The 21,788-nt window shown below is 42.1% G+C and overlaps 1 protein-coding gene across 4 annotated transcripts in view; it reads right to left on the bottom strand.

The window, feature by feature from the left end:
* Positions 1 to 21,788, bottom strand: part of LOC102929953 (sodium-dependent neutral amino acid transporter B(0)AT3) — a 112,303-nt gene that overhangs the window by 17,348 nt on the left and 73,167 nt on the right. For all 4 annotated transcript variants that reach the window (XM_043540294.1, XM_037893374.2, XM_007052654.3 and 1 more), the window contains 7 exons: positions 17,040 to 17,221; positions 16,603 to 16,713; positions 8,569 to 8,681; positions 6,156 to 6,284; positions 5,209 to 5,365; positions 4,195 to 4,399; positions 2,119 to 2,278 (listed from right to left, as the gene is read on the bottom strand). In XM_043540294.1, the coding sequence (XP_043396229.1) occupies positions 2,119 to 2,278; positions 4,195 to 4,399; positions 5,209 to 5,365; positions 6,156 to 6,284; positions 8,569 to 8,681; positions 16,603 to 16,713; positions 17,040 to 17,221 (1,057 nt within the window). The remainder of the gene's footprint in view (positions 1 to 2,118; positions 2,279 to 4,194; positions 4,400 to 5,208; positions 5,366 to 6,155; positions 6,285 to 8,568; positions 8,682 to 16,602; positions 16,714 to 17,039; positions 17,222 to 21,788) is intronic.

Genomic DNA, 21,788 nt, shown 5'->3' with positions numbered 1-21,788 from the left:
GGTCATAACAACGTTAGGGGGGTGCAGTGAGATAGAAACAAACTCAAACAGGGGAAGGGCACAAGCGCATGGGAGGGGGCATGGGTGCACTGAGTAAGGGGCCAATCAGCGCCGGGGTACCACGTGGGGAGCGGGGAGAACCAGGCTGGAGGTAGGACAGGGAACCAAGGAGCTAGCTTCAGAGGCTGGGGTGGGGCAAACAAACAAAAGCTGCAGAGGGAAAAGGGCGGGGCAGGCAAACTGAAGCTAGTGAGGTGCTGGGGTAAAAGGGAGGACAAAAAGGCTGCAAGGGGCAAATGGGGCAGGTAGCAAGGGACAAAGCTGGGGGCTTGCTGAAGGGGGTCAGTCTGGGGGGGCACACGCGCCTACATGCGCATGCAAAGCATCAATGTGGGCTGGCTGCTGCTTCATGCCCAAAAGGTGGTGAAAGGGCGCGGCAAGCCAAGCAAGCAGCGGAGTCCCAGAGGCAGGAGCTTGAGGCAGATGGTAAGTGTCCACTAGGGGTGGTGGAGGGGGCAGCAACGACAGTGGTGGTGGGGGTTGGGGGGGGGGGACTAACAGATGGACTGGGGGGCAGGCTCCATGCCACACCCCCTGTGTCCCCACAAACACAGTCAAAACTCCCACCACAAGAACACAGTTCAAAAGTTACTCAGCCTTCAGGTCCCCTCTACAGTGGTCTGCAGGGTCCCTGCACACTCCCCCAGCAGCAGATAGCTGCATCCCCTCCTCCTCTGGGGTCCAGCAGCTCCCAGGCAGTAGCAGCTCCAGGCAGCAGCCCAGTGGCCAGGCAAGCAAAGAGGACCCCTCACAGGTGGTGGTGGTGGTGTCCACAGCAGCAGTAGCAATGGCTGGGGTAGGGGTCCTTCACTCCCCCACTCTGGGGAGTAGGCCAGCAGGCCGCCACCCCCCCCCCCCCAAGGGGCTGTAGTTGGAGCAGTAGCAGCACCCAAGGGTGGGGGAGTCCAGCAGTTAGCCAGCAACCAGGTAGCAGAGAATGGGGGTGGGTGGTGTCTAGCCTAGCCAGAGAAGCAGCTGGAGCCCAAGGCCTAGCAGCAGGAGTACTAATCTCCCTCCTTCCTCCAGGCCAGTCGGGTTCAGCAGAGGAGTCAGATCTATCGGCCCCTCAATGAACAGGTTTCTGTTCCCTGGCTGACACATTAGCCTGCGAAGAGTCAGCTGAAGCTGTTAGCCTAATGAGAACACCTGACTCCAATTAACCTGCAAAGACTCAGGTGAGGCCATTAAGCTAATGCAAACACCTGACTCTAATTAAGGCCCCTCTGATACTATAAAAGGGCTCACTCTGGCCAGGCTAAGGAGATCTAGGGGAGAAGAAGTGTGGTTGAAGGGCTGGGTAATAAAGATGCCCTCAAGCCACTGGAAAGGGAGCCCTAAGGTAAGGGTGAAGAAGGCGTTAAGAGAGAAAGAAGCAGGAGAGCTGTGGGGAAGTAACCCAGGGAAATGTAGCAACTCTGTCAGTGAAAGGTTGGCTGCCAACAACTGTTGCCATTAGGGTCCCTGGGCCAGAACCCACAGTAGAGGGTGGGCTCAGGTTCCTCTGAACCTGACACTACAGAAACTGACTTCCTGGGAGGGGAAGACCAGCCCCTGTCAGGACAGGAGGCTAAACTGTTTGGGAATAAGTCCATAGGGACAACAGAGACTGTAGGAGTTCTCTCACCAACCTCCTTGCTGGCTTATGATGAAAAGGGCTCAGTAGACTGTAACCCTGGCCCTAGAAAGAGAAGGGCTTCATGGAGGGTCAAAGTGAGTCTCTGAGGTTAGCATAAACCATCTGGAAGTGCAGGACACATGGGGACAAGGTCAGAGCTCTGCCACAATATGTTTATCTTTTTTACACTGCAAATATTTGTAACAAAAATAATAATATAAAGTGAGCACTGAACACTTTGTATTCTGTGTTGTAATTGAAATCAATATACTTGAAAAACAAATTTAAATGGGTAATCTATTATTTAACAGTGCAATTAAAACTGCTATTAATCATGACTGATTTTTAAAATCTAGTTAATTTGTTTTGTATTAATTGCTTGAGTTAACTGTGATTAATTGACAGCCCTAAAAATAAAAAATCCAAACTTGTTCCCAGTTTACCTTTTAATTCCATAAACATAGACAACACCAGTCACTTCAAAGAAAGCGATGATTAGCAAAGGCAAGGAACCGGCATAACTGTCAAAAATTTCAAGCCAGTAACTTCCAGACCTCAGGGTAAAACACAGAGCTGTCACGAAGGAGACCAGGCATATTACACCTAAATAAAAAAGTTATTTCTGTTAATAAAGAATACATGGTGGATGCTCTGTTCAGATATGGCTAATATTCTTGCTCTCATTTTAACAATTTTATCCAACAAACTTCTGTATGGAGCTATAACTTGCTATCTCAGTGTAAGCAACAGTTAAATTCAAAGTGCTACATTGTTTGGGGAATTAATACACAGGCCAAATTCTCCCTGGCATTTTGGCCAAGAGATACTGTACGATGGTGCAAAGCGGCCATAAAGCTGGAATAACTGGCCATAGGAAAATCAGTATAGTGAAGGAGGATCCTCTGGAGTGTAGAGCAGGCGTGGCAGTTTTTTGTCATAGCCCCCAGCTGCCTGTGGCCAATGTGAGAGGTGTGGCTAGGGCTTTCCTGCAGTCTGGTAATCTCTGACTCCTGTAAAGACCCCTTGGGGAAAATGGCTTCCAGCATAATTTAGAATGGCCTTCAGCTGCCTTAATTTATACTGCATAACTGGCCCAAAAACAGCCCAGGATTGTGGGAGTACAAAGGGGAATGCATCTGATGAAGTGAACTGTAGCTCACGAAAGCTTATGCTCAAATAAATTTGTTAGTCTCTAAGGTGCCACAAGTCCTCCTTTTCTTTTTAAAGGGGACTCTGAGTCCCTAGTCTCCTGAAGTTGGGCTGTGTCCTCTGAATGGAGGTTCTCCGCCTGTATGCCACTACAGCACAGTGTATTCATAAGGGTAAGGCCTCACTGTGCATTAGGTAGAGGTCAAGGAGTAGTATTGGGCCAGAGAGGAAAAGAAGTAGTTCCATTTTATTGTCATTTTTATGTGGAAAGGGGAAAGAGCTTTTGAAACTTGAGTGTGCTAAGACAAGGATGGTCACAATGCTCTTTTTAGTAGTGCAAATATCAAATCCTACTCCCATGACCACTGAAATGGTCTTCTCACCCAACCTGTGCAGAACTCATAAATGGAACTTCAGTGCAGATTCTTACAGAACTCTGTAAATCTACCAGTATCTGGAGAATTGTCCAGTTCTCTATTGCCTTGTTTTTCTTTCTGTCAGTCAAAATCCTGCATTGTGGTCATCTCTGATTCCTGTAAAGATACCTTGGGGCAAAATCCCCTCTTCGCTAATTGTGTGCCCAGAGTAATTTTTTAATAGCACACATTTCCTCAGGTTCATTTTCAGATCAGCACCCTTATCCTTATTGCAGACCTTTTGTAAATGTATCCGTTCCTGCTCAAAAGTTTTATCATGAACTAGGATCCAAGTGTAATAGGCTGAGAGAGAGAGATGGAATGCAATACTCTCTCCAAAAGCTTCAGCGGTGGCAAGGCCATTACATAAACCCAGAGCTATTACTTTAAATTGCCACAGGCCTTGTCCTGCTGTGAAAGAAGTCTTTCCCCTGTCCTTTGGATCCATTTCCAGTCGCCAATAATCACTTTTAAACTCCAGAGAGGAAAGCCAAACAGAACCTGCTACAGCTCCAATGCCCAGTTCCCTTGGAGCAATTCTGCTTCACTAATTGGCTCTCATTAGAGAGATTAAGGTAGAGAACACTCTTATTCTGCTTGCTTCCACAAAAGGAAACTGCATATGAAAACTAACAATACTACAAGCAATTTTTCTAAGACTGGTCAGTACTCTCAAGCTAAGAAAAAAATGTGAAGGACTATGTAACATCACCATCTGGCAACTCCTGCCGTAACACAGTCTGATCTATACCTTATGTCTCCTATAAAGAGACTTGATAAAGCAGTTGAACTCACAATTGTAATATCTTCATTTACATTCTGAAGTGGCAATGAGCAAATATTGCAAACTAATTCCCCATAAAATATTTATTAAACTATTAAGAACTCATGAGTTTGTAAAGAGCCTAGCTTCTGTGAACAAAATGAAGAAAGTCCTATAAATAACCTGCTCACCTGATAGAACCTCCTTGGGTACAGATTTAGATACAACAGGAAGCTCCAAGAGAGGAGTCAAAATTCCTTCAATGTTTCCAAACATAGAAGAAAGACCCAAGCTGAACAGCATTACAAAAAACAGGATAGCCCAGCCCTGTGAGCCAGGCATCAGAATAATTGCTTCAGTGAAAACAATAAAGGCAAGGCCAGTTCCAGATGCACTCTGCAGAATTCACAAACAGATAACACATTTTGATGAATAAGATTTATTTTTCAAACATATAGCATTATAATGCACATGCAGATCTTGTTCATTCAAATTCTAAACTCCAAGGTCAAGATTTTGGATTGGATGTTTTTCTAAAAGAGATCCTGTAATTGCAAGCTATTGGACGTGAAGCAAGAATGAATTCAGGGAAGTCCTATGACCTGTGTTATGAAGGAGATCAGACTTAGATGATCCCTTATGGCCTTAAAATCTAAGAATCTATTAATTTTAAGAAAATGAGTTTGTAAATTAGGTTCCTAAATAAATTACCTGGTTTTCCAAAGTGTTACGTACTGAAGTCAGTGGGAGCTGCTAGGTGCTAAGCACTTAGGCACCTAAATAAGTGAATTGATCTGCAAAACTATGTATTTAGGGGTCTAGCATAAGATTCATTTAAAAAAAAATCTTGGTACAAATGTATTTCCTGTGCTATTCAAATAAGCCAAATTAGGGTGAATCATGTGCCCATGGTAGCTTCCAGATGGGAAAACCTTGGTGCAGTTTAAAAAGTTGTGTTATGGTGTAAGTTGATAGAGGAATTCTTGGAATGCTAAGCCAGAGAACTTTGATCTCAAAGTTTTTATAACAATACTGATGCCTGAAATGTAGAAACAAAAGAAATATGGTCAGTTTAGTAGGTATCCAATGTTCTTTTTAGCAATGTTTTGCAAGTGCAATGGAACATATATGTTAAGAAGATGAAAAGTATCACAGTCCATAACATTTTTGAGCAAGGGTTATTTTTTAGCATGCAAGCGTGATACCTGCTCAAGAAATTCTTGAAGGTCACAACTTCTCAATTTGAGACTAGTGATTTTTTTTGGATGGGTTGTATTCAGGAATCCAAACCAGATTGTATAGTTGTCTCTCGTGATGCTTTGGTCTGGAAGATCAAATTCATTGAGGATACTGATAATGTTCCTGCCGGAGAAAGCATGCTTCAACATTTTTCCTTAATGTATAAGAATTTGTTTAGATATCTTTAGATTATAGCTACAGAAGCTTCTGCAGGAACCCATTATCTATTTTGTACTCACCTAGCTATAGTCAGTACTGTATATATTTATGGTACAATGTACATTTAAAATATTAATAGAGAATTGCGTTGAGTTTTATACAGTTTTCACAATAGAAACAAAAATGTTAAATGGGGGTATTGTTAAAATTATGGGGAAAATATTTGGAGAAACTAAGTATTACAATTTGGCTTATAGTTTCAAATACAAACTCCACCTTCAGACTATGCAGACAGAGTACATAAAGCAGGTCTTTGTAAAAACATGCTCATATTATTGCTATCTTGTTCTCTCTCCCTCCCACTTCCACCTGTTGTCAGAGCCACTTGTGTTTTGTAAGACTGAGAGTTCTTTGGGGTAGGAAATGTCATTTTACTATATAGTTGTATAGCACCTAGCACAACTTAACACTGATCCCTGACTGGGGCCTTCAGGCACAATTGTAATACAAATAAGTTAATAATAATAATAATGAATAAGTAATTTAGTATTTGTTTTATGTGTTATTAATGCCTCCTCTGATAATTATTGATAATGACCTTTTAATGTGCATTGCCATAAAATGTTTATATTAGGTTTCCTATTTATAACTTGTTCCCCTTCAATACAAATGTGTTCTCTGAATATATGTTTCTGCAGTAGCATGTTATCTATTTAGGCTGCACCATAGCATCTGAAAATCCAAGATGTCCCACCTGTCCAGGCAGTCCCAGTAACCAGTGGTTGCCTTAAATCCCAAAATAGAAAAAATTGGGATGGAGGCATACAGTGATGTCATACTATTTACAATTGCTATTGTCACAGCATCCTTCTCACAGTCATTTCTAGAAAGAAAACACATACAAATTAATTTACACAACATGATAGGGTTTATTCAACATATATATTTTAGCAAAATAATTAGTTTTTAGTAATTAGTCTACAATTTAATTCATGGACCTAGACTGTGGACTGTTTATCCATATAATATGGATAAACATATATATATATAAGGGCTGTCAAACGATTAAAAAATTAATGGCTCAATTAATCACACTGTTAATAATAAAATACCATTTATTTAAATATTTTTGATGTTTTCTACATTTTCCAGTATATTGATTTCAATTGCAACACAGAATACAAAGTGTACAGTGCTCACTTTATATTTTTTATTACAAATATTTGCACTGTAAAAAAAAGTGCTATCTCTTTATCCTGAAAGTTGACCTTACAAATGTAGAATTATGTAAAAAAAACAAAAAACCCTGCATTCAAAAATAAAATGTAAAACTTTAGTGCCTACAAGTCCATTCAGTCCTATCTCTTGTTCAGCCAATCTCTCAGGCAAACAACTTTGTTTACATTTGCAGGAGATAATGCTGCCTGCTTCTTGTTCACAAAGTCATCTGAAAGTGAGAACAGGTGTTCTCATGGCATTGTTGTAGCCAGCATTGCAAGGTATTTACATGCCAGATGCGCTAAAGATTCATATGTCCCTTCATGCTTCAACCATCATTCCAGTGGACATGCATCCATGCTGATGACGGGTTTTGCTCAATAATAATCCAAAGCAGTGCGGACCAATGCATGTTCATTTTCATCATTTGAGTCAGATGCCATCGGCAGAAGGTTGATTTTCTTTTTTGGTGGTTCAGGTTCTGTAGTTTCCGCATTGGAGTGTCGCTCTTTTAAGACTTCTGAAAGCATACTCCATGCCTCGTCCTTATCAGCTCTTGGAAGACACTTCAGATTCTTAAACCTTGGGTCAAGTGCTGTAGCTATATACAAATCTCACATTGGTACCTTCTTTGCGTTTTGTCAAATCTGCAGCAAAAGTGTTCTTAAAATGAACATCTGCTGAGTCATCATCTGAAATTACTATAATATGAAATATATGGCAGAATGCAGGTAAAATTGACATACAATGTCAATGAGACATACAATTCTCCCCCAAGGAGTTCGGTCACAAATTTAATTAACGCATTATTCTTTTAATGAGCATCATCATGGAAGCATGTCCTCTGGAATGGTGGCTGAAGCATGAAGGGGCATATGAATGTTTAGCATATCTGGCACGTAAATACTTTGCAATGCCAGCTACAAAAGTCTCATGCGAACACCTGTTCTCACTTTCTGGTGACACTGTAAACAAGAAGAGGGCGGCATTATCTCCTGTAAATGTAAACAAACTTGTTTGTCTTAGCGATTGGCTGAACGAGAAGTAGGAGTGAGTGGACTTGTAGGCTCTAAAGTTTTGCATTGTTTTGTTTGAGTGCAGTTATGGAACAAAAAAAATCTACATTTGTAAGTTGCACTTTCACAGTAAAGAGATTGCACTACAGTACGTGCATGAGGTGAATTGAAAAATGCTGTTTCTTTTATTTATCATTTTTACAGTGCAAATATTTGTAATAAAAAATAATATAAAGTGAGCAGTGTACACTTTGTATTCTGTTGTAATTGAAATCAATATATTTTAAAATGTAGAAAAACATCCAAAAATGTTTATTAAACAATAGAATACCAACTGAAATTTATTAATGTGATTAAAACTGTGATTAATCACCATATATTTTTTAAGCACAATTAATTTTTTTGAGTTAATCGTATGAGTTAACTGCGATTAGTCGACAGCCCTCGTGTGTGTGTGTATAGATATAGATATAAATTTTACCCATAGAAAAATCACAAAATGTAAGTCCTGAAATAAAATTATGCTCAGTTTCAATAAGAAATAATATTCTTGCAAATAGTGATATTTTGGAAATTGTCATCTTTTTTTCTCTTCAGGTTTAAAATTAGTAATCTTTTCTTACCATCTTCTAATCTATTTAAAATACACATTTTAGTGTGAACATAGTTTACCCATTGGAAGGTCAAAGTTTGATAAGATACTTTACAAGTATCACAAATAAATGCTGGTTTTGACAATTTGAAGAATATAATAATATGCAACAAATGGTTAGTTTGTATCTGCAAAAAGAAAAGGAGTACTTGTGGCACCTTAGCGACTAACAAATTTATTTGAGCATAAGCTTTCGTGAGCTACAGCTTTCTTTTTGTGGATACAGATTAACATGGCTGCTACTTTGAAATCTAATCTGTGAAAGTCATAGCCATACTTACTTTGGTGAGTTGTAGCTTGAGAATGCTATGAGTCCTCCAAAAGCCAAGGAGAGAGAGAAAAATATCTGGGTGGCTGCATCAAGCCATACACGGGGATTTTTGAGAATGTTCAGCTGAAACAATTGCAATGAATGTGAGTATTAGACTTGCTTTCAAACTTTCAGTTGTCTTTTTCTTTGTTCTCATATTTCATGAATTGTGGTCCTACTTAAGTGTGCTGAAAAATTGAAGTGAATGCCAAAATATTCCAATAAATCAGCATAATTTGAAGGCCCATTATGTAGGGATTCTGAAATGTCTTCGTTTTTATTGTAGTAAAAATCTTCTATTTTATGATATAAGTTTTTCTGAGTGACACTTTACATGGACATATTAAACTTTGATTAATACTTTTTTCTCCCTACTTATGTATATGTATTTCTATGGTGCTCACCACAGTAATAACTGAGTATCTATGAAATCAAGCTACTTCAGTATTGTCTTGCTAATGCCACCAATTGTGGCGTATGAAAATTGTATTTAACCTTCACTGTCTTCTGTTTTTTGGAGAAAAGTGTGTTTATTTTTCCATGTCTCTTGAATCAATGTGTTTAAAAATATTAAAATGTACTAGCGGCACCAAAAAGCCACAATCACATAACAAGGCTTTATCAGTTAAAAAGGCGTACTAATTGCAGAGAAAAGCAAGCAGCAATAAAAAGTAAAAAGATAATAAAAAAAGGGGATGTTAATAATGAAGAATGAATTAGAAGTTAAGAAATGCAAACACTTCATAAAGGGACGCTAAAGGTATCAATGAAAGAATTCATGACCGGTAGGGTTAAAAACAATGTTAGTGGGTAGGTGGCCCTCCGACAGGCTCCACGGTGGGGAATGGGGCAGCTCATGTTCACTTGAGAGTAGTTAACTCACCAAGTAACTGGGATGTAGTTAATTAGGCAGGGAAGCACCCAGGCATGATAAAAGGACCTCAGTTAGAGGGGGAATTTCTGAGGAGAAGAGAAACTGCCAGAGATGCAGAAGAATTGCAGTGATATGATCCGTCCAGTAGACTGGGGAGAAGCTACCAGAGAAGCCAATGCTCTGAAGGGGGAGAAGCAGGGCCCAGGGCAAGAGGCTGGGGGAGCCTATAGAGAAGGAGAGGTAATAAATAGCTTATAGAGCAGGAAGGGATAGAAAATTATTAGTTCTGGCTGCCCTAAACGAGGTCCCTGAGTTGGAACACTGAGTGGAGTGCGTGGGTCTGGGTTCTTCTTCTCAAGAGTCCTTGGCTGGAAAAGGTAGAAGTCTCTAAACCGAGGAGACCTAGGGCTGTCTAGCCCCACTAAAGCCATGGGGCTTCTGACTCTCCATTATCCTGGAGGGCAGAGACTATTAAGAACCTGGCCACATCACTGGGTCATAATAAGGACTTGACAAACAGGGAATCAAATGTGGCGGCATAAGGGGGATGGAGTTGGGATGTTGTAGCTCCTCATCCCACTGCAAGGGGTTGCTAACAGACAAAGTCCCCATATTACAACAAGAAGAAATTTTTAAAAATGTATGGTGGGAAAGGAATCCGAACACTGATGAAGATGCTAAAATTGTCAAATATAATAAATGTACAAACATGTACATACATATTTGTTCTGTATTTGGGAAAAAAAGCTGAGTGATCTAGTTATATCATATACTTTTCTATTTCAGCAATAACTGTGGAGGATGTTAAAGAGCATCTAGTGAAGTTAAACATTTTAAAATCAGAAAGGGCACATAACTTGCACCCTGGAGTTTTAAAACAGTTGGCCAAAGAACTCTTTGGCTCACTGATGATTTTTTAGTAGATCTTGAAATAGTAAGGAAGTTCCAGAAGGCAAGAAAACAAATGCTGTGTCAATATTTTAAAAGGGCTCAGATCTATGCCTGACACTAGTCAATATTTTCAACAGTTATCTGAAAGTAAATGTAACATCACTGCTGATTAAAATTTGCAGATAACACAAAGATTGGCAGGGTGGTAAATGATGATGTTGCAAGTATAGAAAGTGATCTGGGTCTTTTGGTAGGATGGGCCAATTGAAACAAAATGCATTTTAAGTCAGCCAAAGGAAAGCCCATGCGCCTAAGATCAAAGAATTCAGGCCATACCTACAAAATGAAGGACTATATCCTGGAAATCAGAGATTCTGAACAGGATTTAGGAGTCATAGTGGACAAGCAACTGTTCTATTCAAGAGTACTGGTGAAGGGCCAGGGAGCAGGCCTAAAGGATCAGGAACTCAAGAGGAGGACAAGATGTTTGAGACCTGAAAAGGAAGGATGCAAAGAGGAGGGACAAATGACTATTATCCCTATATCAAGAGGGGTGATCCTGATCACAAGTGGTAAAGATTTAAACTTGTGGTGGAAGTAGAAGGTTAGGGCCTCGGAGGAGAGAATTGGTGTGAGCCAGAGGCCTGCTGTGTATATCTGCTTTTATTGAGGGGTCCCAGACCAGGTCTTCCTGAAAGGGAGGGACAAAGCCCTACTTCCAGTGTTGACAACTCTTGTGTTTGTTGTGAGTCATCTGAGTTTGGCTTGGGTGATAGGAGAAGCTCCAGCTCTCTTGCAAATTTCAGCTCTGACTTAGGGTGACCACCTTTTCAAAAGGCAAAAGCAGGACACATGCAGGCAGAGGCCCTGCCCCCTGACCAAGCTGGAGCCAGGCCACAATAAGAGCCATCCAAGGAGCCGGGGCCTCTGTGGGGAGTCCTGGACCCGCCACCTGCCCTGGGTGAGGGGCTGGGGTGCCCGAGAGCAGTCACCAGCCTGTGTCCCCACCCGGCAAGGGCAGGCGGAGGGTTCAGGGCACCCCACAGCAGCCAGGGCTCTCTGGGCAGCTCTTAGAATCATAGAATATCAGGGTTGGAAGGGACCTCAGGAGGTCATCTAGTCCAAACCACTGCTCAAAGCAGGATCAATCCCCAATTTTTGCCCCAGATCCCAAATGGCCCCCTCAAGGATTGAACTCACAACCCTGGGTTTAGCAGGTCAAAGCTCTAACCACTGAGCTATCCCTCTTACCATGTCCCAGCTCTCACTTCTGACCTGGCCAGGGGGTGGGTCTTGGGGTGAAGAGGAGAAGCAGGAATGGGGCTTCCTGGGGTGAGGGGAGGAGGCTAAAGCTCAGCTCACATCCCCTCCCCTACCACTGTAAAGAGACTGATGCCAGCCCTGAGCCTCGGGCAGGCATGGAGCAGCACCACAGGGAATCCAGGACAAATGCTGTCTCAGTCCAGGACCAGGACTTGAACTCTGTATTTTGGGATTGTCCCACCCAATTCACCCTACTCTGACTGTGGGAAATCCCCCTTTGACTGGCTGCTTTTCCCACTACTCCCCACCCCCTGGGACATAGCAGCCAATCAGAGCTGGTGCAGGAAGGGCTCTCCCTCCTCCCCACAGGAGTAGACACCACTCTCACAGAGGGGAGGAGGGAATAGAAAGAGCCCATGAGCTCAGCGTAGCTCTGCTTCCCTTTCCCTTCCTGCAATACCGGCTTGGCAAAGGCTGAGGGGGGTGAAGGGCCCTTGGAGTTGCCCCTCCAGTCTGGAAGGGAAAAGGGGACCCTGCTGCAACCCCTGCTAGCCTAGAAGAGGGGGATGAAGAGCCCCAGCAACTGCAGAAGGAGCAGAGGTGAAGTTGAGTGGGGTGCAAAATTCATTGATGGGCAGATGTGTGGATGAGAGTGGCGGGGCGGGGGTCAAAATCACTTTAATACATTTGGGAGTGCTGGCAACACTAGTTGTCTCACTCATCCAGTGTGTGAGCAGAGAGAGTTGAAAAGTCAAGAGACCTAAACACACAACATAATTTTAAAAAATCCGTCATGATTAATGATTTTTTAGCCACATTCATTATTTTTGAACTTCGGGGTTAGCAATACTGCACCCTTCGTTCCTCTGAATGAAGGTAGCAGGCAGAGGGAGAACATATGTTCCTGGAAGAAGATTATGGCCAGGGAGGGAAAGGAATGTATTTTGTTTCTTCTGTACTTTTTGTTACCCTGGAAAGGAAAGAATTTATGGTTTGGGTGGAAAGCTAAACTGCATCAAAATCACACAACTACCCCAAACGAAGGGAAACTGAAGTACCGTAGTAGAGACATGATTAAGGCATTGTCAAGTCCCACAGTAAAAAGGTAATGGATCCATCATAGGCCTACAGATGTGGTGTATGCAGAACTCTGAGGACTGGTCTACACTGCTGCTTAAGTCAAAATAACTTATGTCACTCAGGTGTGAAAAAGACATAAGTTACATCGACTTAAGCACTGTCCACACCATGCTATGCTGGTGGGGAGACACTCTCCTGCCGACATAGCTTCCACCTCTTTGTGGAGGTGGAGTAATTATGCTGATGAGAGAGCGCTCTCCCATCAGCATAGCGCTAGATGTAGTGCGATAATGGTCTCAATTAAGTCAATGGGAGTACTACAGAGGGAGCAGCTGCAAGAATAAACTTTTAATTTATATGAATTATACTTCAAAAGAATCAAGAACATATATTTATAGAATTAGTATTCATCACTTTCAACTTTGCTTTGACACCATAATTGAAATGTTTAATTCATTCATTTTAAAATCTGATTGTTCAATTTATAAACTAAATATTTATAAAATATAGCATCTTAAAAATATTATTTGAAACCATCTAGAAGGCAGTCTGGTATTTAATACAATTTAGTTCCCCTAAACACTAACAAGGTGAAACTTCAAAAGTTGTTTCCATTATTTTCACTTTATAACCTAAGCTATATGTTATTTCCTTTTGGAGTATGTACAAAGTAAGAGTACGTATGTAAGGTTTAACATGCTTGTGACGGGGGTGGACTCGATCCTGAGGCACCTGCCACATCCTGCCCCAGAAAAGGACAGTAGAGCGGTCCTCCAAGCTGCCTAGAGTGGCTGTGCGGGAAGCTGCCAATCGTAACCCAGCAGGCTCATATAAGAAGAGCTGAAGGGCCAGTATGAGTCCAGTCCCTTGCTTGGAGGAGAGTAGATGGTATGCCTGGCTGGCTGAGGGAACTACAGGACCCAGGGCTGTGCTGCTGAAAGAGAGCAAGAAGGAGCTCTTGCTGCTGGGACTTCATCAGGACAGGGCCCTGAGGTAAGGATGAAGAATGTGCTGGAGCCTTGGGGAAGTGGCCCAGAGAATTAGAGCAGCAGTGCAGCTTAGATAAAGGGACATGGCATGTCTGCTATTTATTTGGACCCAGAGTAGAGGGTGGGCTTGGGTTCCCTACCCCACCCCAGCCACTGGGAAAGTGGCTTGAGCTCTGAGGCACCCCAGAAGGGGAACTGAACTGTAGTGGCCTAGCTGAAGAGCTGAAGCCAGAAAGGCCCTGAGAGGGTGAAGACACTGCCTCCAGGGAAAGAGGCCTGGGGCACGGCCCTATTCTGAAGCAGGGACAACTTGAGAGAGATGTTACAGAGGGCACTGAGAGAACCCCTGTTGCACTTGTACCCCGGAAGACAGACTTGGCTGGAGGGCTGAGTCACCAAAGACACACCACAAACTGAGAGAGAATGTGCAGGCACACTCACTGAGACAGGATGTGCTTGTGAGAGGTGAGTGCATCTTGTTACAAAACTCTAATTATATTTTTATGTAAATAGAATTTGAAGCCTTTTAGAAAATGTTAAAAATTAGATCCATCTTGCAGTACAGGATTTTATAGTAGTTATTTTAGCTATTAAGACAGTGAAAGTCAATTAAATAGGTTTTTGTCCACCAAACTACGGATCTGAACAGATTTTTAAGACTTCTGTTATCCAATTTTATAAAGAAGAATTCTTATTTAGCTGTAAGAGAGAGACTGAAGTGCCATTGTTATCATACTCCTCCACTGACATGAATTTAAAATACTTTGTGTAATATTTAAGGGCCTAATCCAAAGCCCATTGATGTTTATAATGCTAGGTTCTAGGATAGTTGCAACATCCCTGTAATGTAGTTTATCCTAAATTGCTAAACTGTACGCTCCACCTTAACATCTTAACAGTTTTTACCTAGGAGTGTCCTCCTTTGTAAAATAAAATTTCATACAGGTATACTGAAGAAACTTAATGTCACCATGTGGTGGCTTAATGATTTGAAGATATGATGTATCAACCTTAAATCACTTTCTTAATTTTAACTTTTATGGCCAGATTTACTGATACACTCTAGCTGCTTTACATTACTATGGAGCGGCTCCAAGCATAGGATCAGTTAAAACTTGATTTTTTTCAACTGCCTTCTTAGCTAGAGCAGAAGAAAATAGCTAAAGTGTATATCAGTTTCACCCTCCCTTCTGTCCTCCAAAGTCCCCCTCCCTCTCGCACCGCCCTACATTACCCCATGCACACTACCTACAAATTCCCCCTTCTTCTTGGACCTCCTTATGTGACCCTGCATATACACACTTACAGCTTAGATACCCACTCCTGGCCTACCTGTGGAGTAGATCTGATGCAATGGGTTGCTTTTGCAAAGATATTTAGGATTAATGGTCAATTTTTGCCATTTATTTTTCATAAATGACAGTTCATCTTTCACAAACTGCTACTCGCTTTCCATTTTTCTCAATGGGGATTGAAGCCATAACTGCCCAGAGGGAAGATGGTGGCCCACTATGCTATGAGGAGCCAGAAACACTGTGGGCCACAAAGGGACTTAGTGGTGCCTAAATAATGGCCTTCGATGCCTGACATTCACAAAACCACTATTCTGCTGCTGCCTAACCCTATGAGCACCTAATCCCAATTTCCCCCCACTGGGAACACACAAAGTTGCCTAAATCCTAACACTTCCTCACAGCTAGATGAGCTGCTAGATGCCTTAGCCTAGTTTGAAAATCACATTGGGGTTTCTCCTGCCTGTCTTGCCTCTGCGGCCCGATCTGGTAGGCATGCTCAGAGCATGTCTACTTCCCACAAAATACAGCCAGGGGTGAGCCAGCTGGGGATTTTAGGGCCTGGTTGGTGTGTGTGTTCGGAATACCCAATATGTGAATAAGGCACTCACCTGGGAGATGTGAGAACAGAAACATCCAAAGCAGGAACTGCGGCAGTAAGGGATGGTGGTAAAATGGTGCCCAGCTGGGCCATTCCTTCCCTGGTCCTAGAACAGTGATGGGGAGACCCACACACACTCTGGGGATACTAGGGTCCAGGTGGTGCCACTCCTCTTCCCCTCCCCCCATCTTGTGGTGTTTGGGAAGAAGGGTAGAGAGGAGCCAGCAGGAAACTCCAGCCAGCAGAAGCAAAAGTAGCTAAAGCAGGGACCTGTGGATGTTCTAGGCAAAAACTATAGAGAATTTTGACTTTCTCTGCCCTGTGCTGATTTGCTGTTTGCTTCTCCCTTCCTCCTCCCCTCCTCAAAAAGCAATTACAAGCTAAGTAGCGTTCTCAAAATGGCTACAAATGAGGGGATCTGTGCCTTCAGCCCTATTGAGGACAACTGGGGGATGGCAGTCATTTTGAAATAGGACAGTTCTTCACAGTGAATCCTGATTCTTTCAGGCTCTCCTGAAGAAGCTTTCAATTATGAAGAATAATTAATTGCGGAGGATGGGAGCAGAATTACCATTAATCTTTTTTTTAAAAAAAATCAAGTGTTTAATGCCTAAAGTGAATTATTTTTAAAATCTCAGAATAATTTTTTTACTCAGTAAGTGCTGTAATTTTCAGAAGGATACACAAGAAGCTGAATCAGTCCTTAAAGTGCAAAACTCAATTCCACTTAAACTATGGTGTCACTAATGATGCCTTCATAATATGCTTCCGCCTAAGCATATATTGTATCACTAAGTATGGGAAAATGCTTAGTAAAAAAATGACTTAGTACTCCTTTCACTCTTATCAAGATCTAAGATATATTCAGACAACTACAAATACTTTGACTGAAAAAAACCTTAGATGACATACTGGATAGGAAGTTTTAGAAAAGTGATATTTGAAAGCTAGATGGACAGTACAACTAGAAAAGCGTGTGTTGTTTTTTTTTTATACTGCCAACACTGATACTTACATTAGGAGTGAAGAGGTAAACTAAACCTTCAGTGGCTCCTGGTAGGGTGAGTCCACGAATAAGGAATATAGTTAGGACCAGATAAGGAAATATGGCTGTTACATAAATAGCCTAATAGGGAAATAAGAAAAGTGAGACAGAGACAACACGATCAATAGAGGTTATTTTAGTTACTACAACATCTCATTCTAGTACAATGTTTTTTGAAGCAGCATATTCTAAATATAACATGTTTTTTTCAGGAAGCAGAATGACCATTTTGTTTTGTCATAAAATCCCTCCCTAAAATACATTTGGGGATATCTACTCCAAGAATTAGGGTTTGAAAGAACATAATTGTTTTTGTATTTCCCCTGAAGTTGAAATTCGGTATTTTAAGGACAAGAGACAGAGCAGCAAGTCAACTTTTCTAAGTGGTCTGCTCTCTATTTCCTCACCTTTCCTGTGGATTCAATTCCTCGAATGGTACAAATGTACACAATTGACCAGCAAATGGCCAAGCACAAAACTAACCACCATTGTAAGTTGCCACTGTCAGTGATATCAGAGCTTATGTTTAAAGTTCTCCTGTACCAGAAATAATTTACTGCAGTACTTTCATGGCATTCTTCAATGTGTCCTGAAAAGAAAAGTATGACAAGTATTACTAAACTGTCAAGTGTGAAATTTAAACAATACCTCATTTCCCATGCACTGTGGGATCAATAATTATGAAGCAACATTCTATATTAGTCAAGAAAGGCAGCTATTCTGGAAACTTAAAATATTTAGTCAAGACTAAATGATCAAGGACTGAAATCCTCATCTGGGTAGTGTACAGAAGGAGGCTGTACATCATTTTACAGCGACCCTATGGGATCAGTTATAAGCAGCCATGAGGAGCTATTCTAAATTGCACATGGCAACAATCCCTGCCCAATGGGCTGTTTCAGCAGCTAGGGAATGACAGAGTGCAGAGGAGGCTATGCTCATGCCCCAGTATATCCTCCTATGCAAGGGCTGTGAAGGGGAGACAGAATGCTGGTCATCCTTCCACTAGTGAATTCCCTTGTATTGAGGGACTCCTCAGCTGAAGACTGCTTTCAACTCACTTTGTGAAAGCCAGAATGGGAGCCATGGGACCCAATACTCAGCAGGTTTCAGAGTAGCAGCCGTGTTAGTCTGTATTCGCAAAAAGAAAAGGAGTACTTGTGGCACCTTAGAGACTAACAAATTTATTTGAGCATAAGCTTTCATGAGCTACAGCTCACTTCATCGGATGCATTCAGTGGAAAATACAGTGGGGAGATCTTTTATTCAGTTTCCAAGTCTGCAGTCTTAGCTAGGGCAGCAGTAACCAAACTGTGGTCCACTAACCGCTGGTATTCTCCAGAGTTTTTTACCAGTGGTCAGTCCTGTGGAATAGAGCTAGGCAAGTAACTGATTTTGTGGTTCACTGACAGTTCCAAAAATGAAGAAAAAATTGGTTTGAGCAAAACTGAAATTCAAAATTTTTGGCAAATCGGAAGTGTTGACAAAAATTGTTTAAATGGAATGAAACATTTTATTGTGGGCTGTGTGTGTGAAAGCACAGGAAATGAAGAGCTAGATTGACAGGACAGGAGGAGGACATGATGGCATGTGCATTCACCCTTTTTCTGCCCTTCCCAATGGCTAGGGCATTCACCTGAGATACAGGAAACTCTGGAATAGGAACTTGAGCGAAGGTCTCCCCACCCCCACCCCCTCAGGTGAGTGCACTAATCCCAGATTTGTAGGTATTCTGGGCTGGGTCTCTCTCTCTCTGTCTCTCCTGTTGAAGCCATTCTACTTTGTATCAAATACTTGAGTAGTCATTGGGCCAGAGAGATAATGACTATAGCCTATGGCAGTGGTTTTCAAACTGGAGTGCATATATCTATAGGGGTGCATAAGCTCTCGTTGGGGGTACGTGAGAAAAATCATGTAATGGCAGACAACGCATTTTATTTAGACAGATTTGGCATCTAATCATAGGATCATAATATATCTATCTCAGATGGGGATATGCGGTAGACTACATTATTTGGAAAGGGATACACAGCCCAGAAAGTTTGAAAACCACTGGCCTAGGGCACTCACCTAGGAAAGAGAGACCCAAGTTCAAGTCCCTGTTAGTGAGTAGGGATTCAACCTGGCATTTTTCCACATTTTTCTCCTCAGGCACCATTCACAGAACAACTTAAATCCCTTTTTGAATATAGCCTCCCGCAGTTATTTTTGTCTGAAACTGTTCCACTAATGTGTCAAATTCACAAATAGTTTTGGTTGAGGCAAACTGCATTTTTGGCAAATAAACTTTTCTTCCAAAAAATTTGGCCCAGCTGTACTGTGAAGCACTAGGGTCCCACATCAGTGTGGATGCCTGTAGAAGGTGAGAGGAATAGCTAGCTGAGCAGCAACCAGTAGGGGCCACTATAAGAAGCAATAACAGGGAATCATGACACCAGTCACCAAAAAACTGTTCCCTACCAGTAGCCAGGAGAGGGTACTAGTTAGGATATGTCAAGGTTCCTTCCCCACTCTGAACTTTAGGGTACAGATGTGGGGACCTGCATGAAAGACCCGCTAAGCTTATTCTTACCAGCTTAAGTTAAAAACCTGATACACTGCCACCACCAAGCGATTTAAACAAAGAACAGGGAAAGAGACCACTTGGAGATGTCTTTTCCCCAAAATCCCCCCAAGCTCTACACCCCCTTTGCTGAGGAAAGCTTGATAATAATATCCTCACTACTTGGTACAGGTGAACACAGACCCAAACCCTTGGATCTTAAGAACAATGAACCATCAATCAGGTTCTTAAAAGAATAATTTTATTTAAAGAAAAGGTAAAAGAATCACCTCTATAAAATCAGGATGGTAAATACCTTACAGTGTAATCAGATTCAAAACATAGAGAATCCCTCTAGGCAAAACCTTAAGTTACAAAAAGACACAAAAACAGGAATACACATTCCCTCCAGCACAGCAAATTTACAAACCAAAAAACAGAGAGAACCTGAGGCATTTTCTAGCTAGATTACTTACTAACTCTACAGGAGTTGTAAGGCTTGCATCCTTGATCTGTTCCCGGCAAAGGTATCACACAGACAAAAACCTTTTTCCCCCCATCCAGATTTGAAAGAATCTTGTCCCCTCATTGGCCATTTTGGGTCAGGTGCCAGCAAGGTTACCTTAGCTTCTTAACCCTTTACAGGTGAAGGATTTTGCCTCTGGCCAGGAGGGATTTTATACCACTGTATACAGAGAGGTGGTTACCTTCCCTTTATTTTTGACAGGATCTGTTACAGATTACCAAATAAAATCAGAGAACAGGATTAGTTGCTGTATAGCCAATTAGGCATCTTACTGTAGGCCAGCTGCACTTGTTAGGTTGTCTGGAGACTGGCTCTGCTGGTGTAGTCAAAATCCATGGTGGCTGGTACTGGGGAACTCATGGGCAAGTCTGGGTGGAAGGTGGGGTGAAAGCCATAGTTTGCAAAGAATTGGCTATGTTGGGTCAAGACATGGATTGCATTGTTATATGCAAATTTGGCATTGCACAGCAGCAGAAGCCAGTTGGGTGGTAGCTCAAAAAGCAGTTAATGTACTGCTTCAAGACTTGATTGACTCTGTATTTGCCCATTAGTCTGTGGGTGCTAAGCAGACAAAGTGAGGGACTTGATGCCTAGGAGTCTAAGAAATTCCTGCCAGAATCAGATGAACTGGCAATACAATGCTTGTTGTTAACCTGTGATAACAGAAGGCATTTTCTAGGAAGAACTGAGCTGTCTCCCAGGAGGTAGGAACAGTACAGCACATGATGAAGTGCACCATCTTTGTTAGGAGCTCAACAATAACAAGGATTACTGAGTGTTCCTGGGTGTGTGGCAGTTCTACAGGGAAGTCTCTTGAAATGGACAGAGGCTGAAGGAGACCATAAGGGATTTGATTGTGGGTTCTTGGTACAGGAACAGAAGTTGCAGGACCTCATGTAAGCTCGTAGGCTGGCCATCAGAAGCTTCTCCAGACTAGATTTCAGATTTTGAATTAGCCAGAATGTACAACAAGTGGTGAATTGTGACATAGTTTCAATACTTGAGCGTTGGTTATCCCTCTGGACCATAAAGACAACCCTTATGATAGGAGGCCATTCTGTCATCAGAATTCTGGGTTGAGTATCTGCATCATTCAGTGTCTGGAAGATGTGGATCACAGGCAGTGGATGGAAGACAGACTGAGTGTCCTGTTGACAAAGTTGGACATGTTGAACATGTTGGCAGAGGACTTTTTGCCAGGTTCAAGATAATCATCATTGTGGGATAGGGCATGTACCTTCAAGTTGCTCATCCCAAGGCAATAGGGTACAACAAAATCTAAGTGAGCCAAAAAGAGGGACCAGCAGATCTGAATTGACTAAGGTTTTTAGCAGTCAATAGATATTCTAGGATCTTATGGACTGTCAGAACTTGGACTGGGAATGTCCCCTTCTAGGAGGTGGCATTAATCAAAAGATGCCACGAGTTCCGTGTCCCAAATATCATATTTTTCTCTGCTGGGGTTATTTTCAAATAATAATCACAGGGTAGAATTGGTTGTGGAGGCCCATGTTTTGAGATCAAACTTTGCTGTAGGTGCAGTATTAAGTGTCTGCCTTGATTGCAAATTGTTTAGTGGTATCTGGGTGATTCAGGGTAGGTGCTAAAGTGAATGCCCTCTTTAGTTAATCAAAGGCCAACTGAGTCTCCATGGACCAGGTGAACTGGATCACCCTTTTCAGGACTGCCATTATGGATGCAACCAGGCTACAGAATCCTTCAATAAATTGCTGGTAGAAATTGCCAACCCCCAGGAATTGCTGCATCCCACATACACCCTTGGATGCAGCCCAGTCAGATGTTGTCACCACTTTACACAGGTCTATCGTGAGTCCCTCAGGTGGGATGATATATCCCAAGAATTCCATGGTGTCCTTATTGAATTCAAATTTCTTGAGCATTGTGTAGAGGTGTTTTTTTTTTTTTTTTGGCAGAGTCTCTCCAAGACAGTGTGCATATGATGATTGTGGAGGTCCTGACTTTCAGAGACAATCAGGATGTCATCCAGGTGAATGAAGGCAAATTGGTCTGGCATGTCCCTAAAGGTGTCCTTTATGGAGTGCTGGAAAGTCAGCAGGGTGTTGCAAA

Source organism: Chelonia mydas, chromosome 2 (genome assembly GCF_015237465.2).
Source record: "Chelonia mydas isolate rCheMyd1 chromosome 2, rCheMyd1.pri.v2, whole genome shotgun sequence".
NCBI lineage: Eukaryota > Metazoa > Chordata > Testudines > Cheloniidae > Chelonia > Chelonia mydas.
The sequence above is the reverse complement of the archived record's forward strand: the minus strand, read 5'-3'. Positions and strand labels throughout refer to the sequence as shown.